The 3,996-nt window shown below is 39.7% G+C and overlaps 1 protein-coding gene across 1 annotated transcript; it reads right to left on the bottom strand.

Moving 5' to 3' along the window:
* Positions 1–1,411: 1,411 nt before the first annotated feature.
* On the bottom strand, positions 1,412–2,670 carry LOC107733043 (zona pellucida sperm-binding protein 3-like). Its single transcript, XM_016544547.1, has 4 exons — positions 2,051–2,670; positions 1,848–1,969; positions 1,671–1,774; positions 1,412–1,602 (listed from the first exon to the last, which is right to left on the bottom strand). The coding sequence occupies exons 1-4, from the start codon at positions 2,633–2,635 to the stop codon at positions 1,421–1,423; spliced, it is 993 nt and encodes a 330-aa protein (XP_016400033.1). The 5' UTR covers positions 2,636–2,670; the 3' UTR covers positions 1,412–1,420.
* Positions 2,671–3,996: the final 1,326 nt, after the last annotated feature.

The raw sequence follows: 3,996 nt of genomic DNA on the forward strand, positions 1-3,996 counted from the left end.
GGATCCTCTCCAGTTGTAGTACAGCCTCCCAGTGTAAAAACAGAGGGCATTAGTAGTTGTCCAGTGCCAAAGAAGTCTTTCAACACTTCCACATATATTGAATTCTCCCTGCATTGAGCCACTATACTGTTGGCAGTGACAGGATAGCGCAAAGCAAAAGGAACATCTGGCTGTTGTGGTTCTTCTGGAAGTTTCATTTACTTAATTTATTGGTTTGAAAAAAAAAAATATATACACTTATATTTTAATACTTATACATTATATATCAGGAGAATCAAACGCAGTTCCTGGAGGGCCAAGCTCTGCAGAATTTAGTTCCAACCCTGCGCCAACACACAAACCATGTGGTTTTCAAATAAGCCTGAAAGACCTAAATTAGCTGGATCAGGTGCGTTTAAACATGTTTGAAGCTAAACTCTGGTCCTCCAGGAACTTTGACACCCCCGTTATTATATAAACGTATATTATTTTTACATTTATTTCTGGATAGAATAATATGGGTAGAAGGGTTTTAGTATGAATTGGGAATTTGTATCGGCTGCTTTCAAATTAAAGGACTGCAGAGATTCAATTTGTCTGGATTTATCAAGTAGACCACCTCGGGGAAAAAAAAAAAAAAGGAAAAAAAAAAAAACCCCACACACGACTCTTAGTGCACAGTGTTAACCTGTAAGCACAACTTTAAATTGACTGAAAGCCCCGTTTTCAACACTCAAAAGGTACATAAATTCAGCCAATCCAGTTAGGGCTTGCCAGCTTGATCTTACGTAGTAGCCTTGCAAATGTATCCAGTGACTTGTCTGCAAGTATCAGGACCTTGCATTTGATGCAACTAGTAAAAGCAAGACATGAGGCAATACATGCATTTCTAGATGCTACATTATGCAGCAGTGAAGAATTAAATGGAAAACCAGTTGCCACCATACACGGATGCAATGCTCACTTATTTTCATTGCATTCCAGATGGGGTCTTATCCAGTATGCAACAAAGGATGTGGTTGCCACTGAAACACCCTTAAGGTATCAAAATGGTCCAACCCCAGCGTTTGCACTGAAGTAAGGCTTCTAGCACCATTTAGTCACTGTATGAGGTCAGCTTTAGACATTTGTCCCCCAAATTGCCAGGTTATAGGAATTGTGGGTAGGTTACAGGGAGTTCGTGGTGCATACTGGAGAGCAACAAAGCCACAGAACGGGATACAAACAAAACTCAAAAGATCAACCTATTAAGACTAAATGCTTTTTTAATTTACAGAAGTCACATGGCATTTCCAGTTATTTTTGGCCATATTCCTTAACCTTAATGGGTCCAACAGATGCTCGATCCCACCGCAGATCTGAGAAACAAACAAGCAGTGAGAAAAGCAGTGCATGGAGAGAAGAGAATTTAAAAAAAAAAAAAAAAAGAGCTGTGCACCACTTACCCATTGTTCTCGATAAAGGAGTATCTGGGGACAGACGCAACATCAGGGACTGTTGTAGCCACACAGCTGTCCACAAATACACGGATGGGAACATGGCTGTATGACTGCACAGACGCCTCAAAGTTCATGATATCACCCAGGAAGTACTGGTTAGAAGGTCTCTCGAATCGCCAGTCATCTGCAAAGATGCCTTTTAGCACAAGTTCACAAGCACTGGCGTGTTATGAAACAGTTTGTTATACCAACCAGTCATGAGCCTGAGGGAGAAAACAAAGATCTCCTCTGCAACTTCAGAAGAGGCATGTGGGATCCAAGTGGGCATTAAGGCATCGCTACTCACATTATGCTTTCTACAGAGGAGTTAGATAGACAATCATTATATGGGAGTTTAGTACATCCAGTAACCTTGAATTCTGCCCTCACCTTGAATAGTGACACTCGATACCAACCACCGCACTACTGCTCCTAACAATAGGAACACCATATGAAACCTCTTGTGGGGCATACACAAGTTTGAACATATAGACAAGCTCATCTTCAGTCACCTAAAGGGAATAGAAGCATGTTGGTTACAGAATCCATTCAGAATCATAAATGGTTATGAAACGAAAAAGGTGAAACCTCACCTTTAGTGTACTACCACATCCATGCAATTCCGACTCAAAGATGAGCACTTGAGCAGAAGTGTCTTCTCCAGCTGCAGTACAGCCTCCCAGTGTGAAAGCAGATGACCTCAGTGGCTTCCCATTCCCAAAGAAGTCTTGCATCACCTCCACATATACGGAGTTTTCAGCACACCGAGCCGCTACACTGTTGGCAGGGACAGGATAGCGCAAATCAAAAGGAACATCTGGCTGCTGTGGTTCTTCTGGTAGGCTTGGAAAACTCCATGTCAGTTTTTGCACTGGACCCAGCAACAGCTCTTTTGACTGAACACCCAAAAGATCTTGAGAAAGCTTTCCAAATTCACTCCTGGCTGGTGTCTGGACAGGAAATGGAGCAGGAAACCTTTGGGGTGCAAATACAAGGTTACTAGGGTCATATTTCTGTGGAATTGGAGGCATCCTGGAGTCAGTCTGCTGAACTCGCGACACCCCAGGCATAAAATTGTTCGGGGTCCAATTACTACTTCTTTTGGCTCTCCAAAGCGCTTCAGAGAATCCCAGTGCCAGAAGAAACACCAATCCAAATCCAACTTGCCAGAACCCCATTGTTGATAAGCTTGTGATTCAATTATGCATTATTACTCTACCATCCAAATTTATACAGCTGAAAATCAGCATGGCTCCACCTCTGCCATGACAAGCATTATTTTTCTCTGGACCTGCCTATTTACTCAATCGATATGTCACAGGTGAAAGTCATTGATTGCTTATTACTCGGAATAAATGACGCCCCATATAAGGATATGTTTAAATATCCAAATGACACCAATTCTCTAAAACACAATCTCTAAGCCTTTTTGTGTCCTCCTATTTTTTTTTATTAATTCATAAACATGACCACAGACAGAATCGTACACTACAGTATCCAAAATAATAAAGATTTCTACAGTCAGGTTTAGATTGTTACACAATGTGCCTCACATCAGCGCATCAATCTTCACAAGAGACGTGAATGGAGCAAATGCAAGATCATAACAGTACATAGATTGTATTGTAGATTCACTGATATGTTTTCTCCCCATTCCAATTGTGTTATTATGACTAGGTTGATCAGTGTGTGTGGATTTATGGACTTCATTCTTTCAACTATACTATATGCTGGGCAGCACAGAAAGACAATCTGAACAGACGACTAAAAAACATTTAAATTCAAAATATTAACAGGTATGAGCAAAAGATAAGCTCATAAATGGACATTAAGAACTTTAAAAAATGGTGGTATTTGAAACATGACAGCACACATTAAATCACTGGAAAATCTTAAAGTCTTAAAGAAAATATTTAGTTCACAAATAGTTTTAACTATTAACAAAGAGATTCTGAAATATATATATATTTTGTTATTATTTTTTCTGTTACACAGCCAGATTCAACATTTCTACACGATAACACTGCAACCAGAGTTTTTGAAAATCTTCACCCTGGCAGGCGTTTTCAAAAATGTTTGGTTTCAGTGACCTGGTGCTGCGTTTGCATGTGGACGAATAGCCTAACCGAGTAGAAAAAGCTGCGGTTTTAAAAATAACTCTGTTCGTGTGGACAGGGCCTTAAGGCTCAAGGTGCATTTTACTCATCTTGCCAATTCACAGTTATAAAGGGCTGAAACAGCCTGTATTGGATGCATTTATTTCCGGTAAATGACAAGGATGATGGGGTAACTGAGTCTCCTATACCACCACTACTACTGCGCTCCTGTTTGAATAAATGTAATAAATAATAATAATAATCATAATAATAATAAAAGCATTAGCAATGAATCAGCTGTGGTTTCTCTCTGTAATTACAAAAAATAGTTGGCGATAAAATAAAAGGGGGGAAAAACAGAACAGAAAATTTATAATAAATTGTTTTAAAGGGGTCATATGATGCGATTTCAATTTTTCCTTTCTCTTTGGAGTGTTACAAGC

The sequence above is a fragment of the Sinocyclocheilus rhinocerous genome, unplaced genomic scaffold, assembly GCF_001515625.1.
Source record: "Sinocyclocheilus rhinocerous isolate Xijiao unplaced genomic scaffold, SAMN03320098_v1.1 scaffold8366, whole genome shotgun sequence".
NCBI lineage: Eukaryota > Metazoa > Chordata > Actinopteri > Cypriniformes > Cyprinidae > Sinocyclocheilus > Sinocyclocheilus rhinocerous.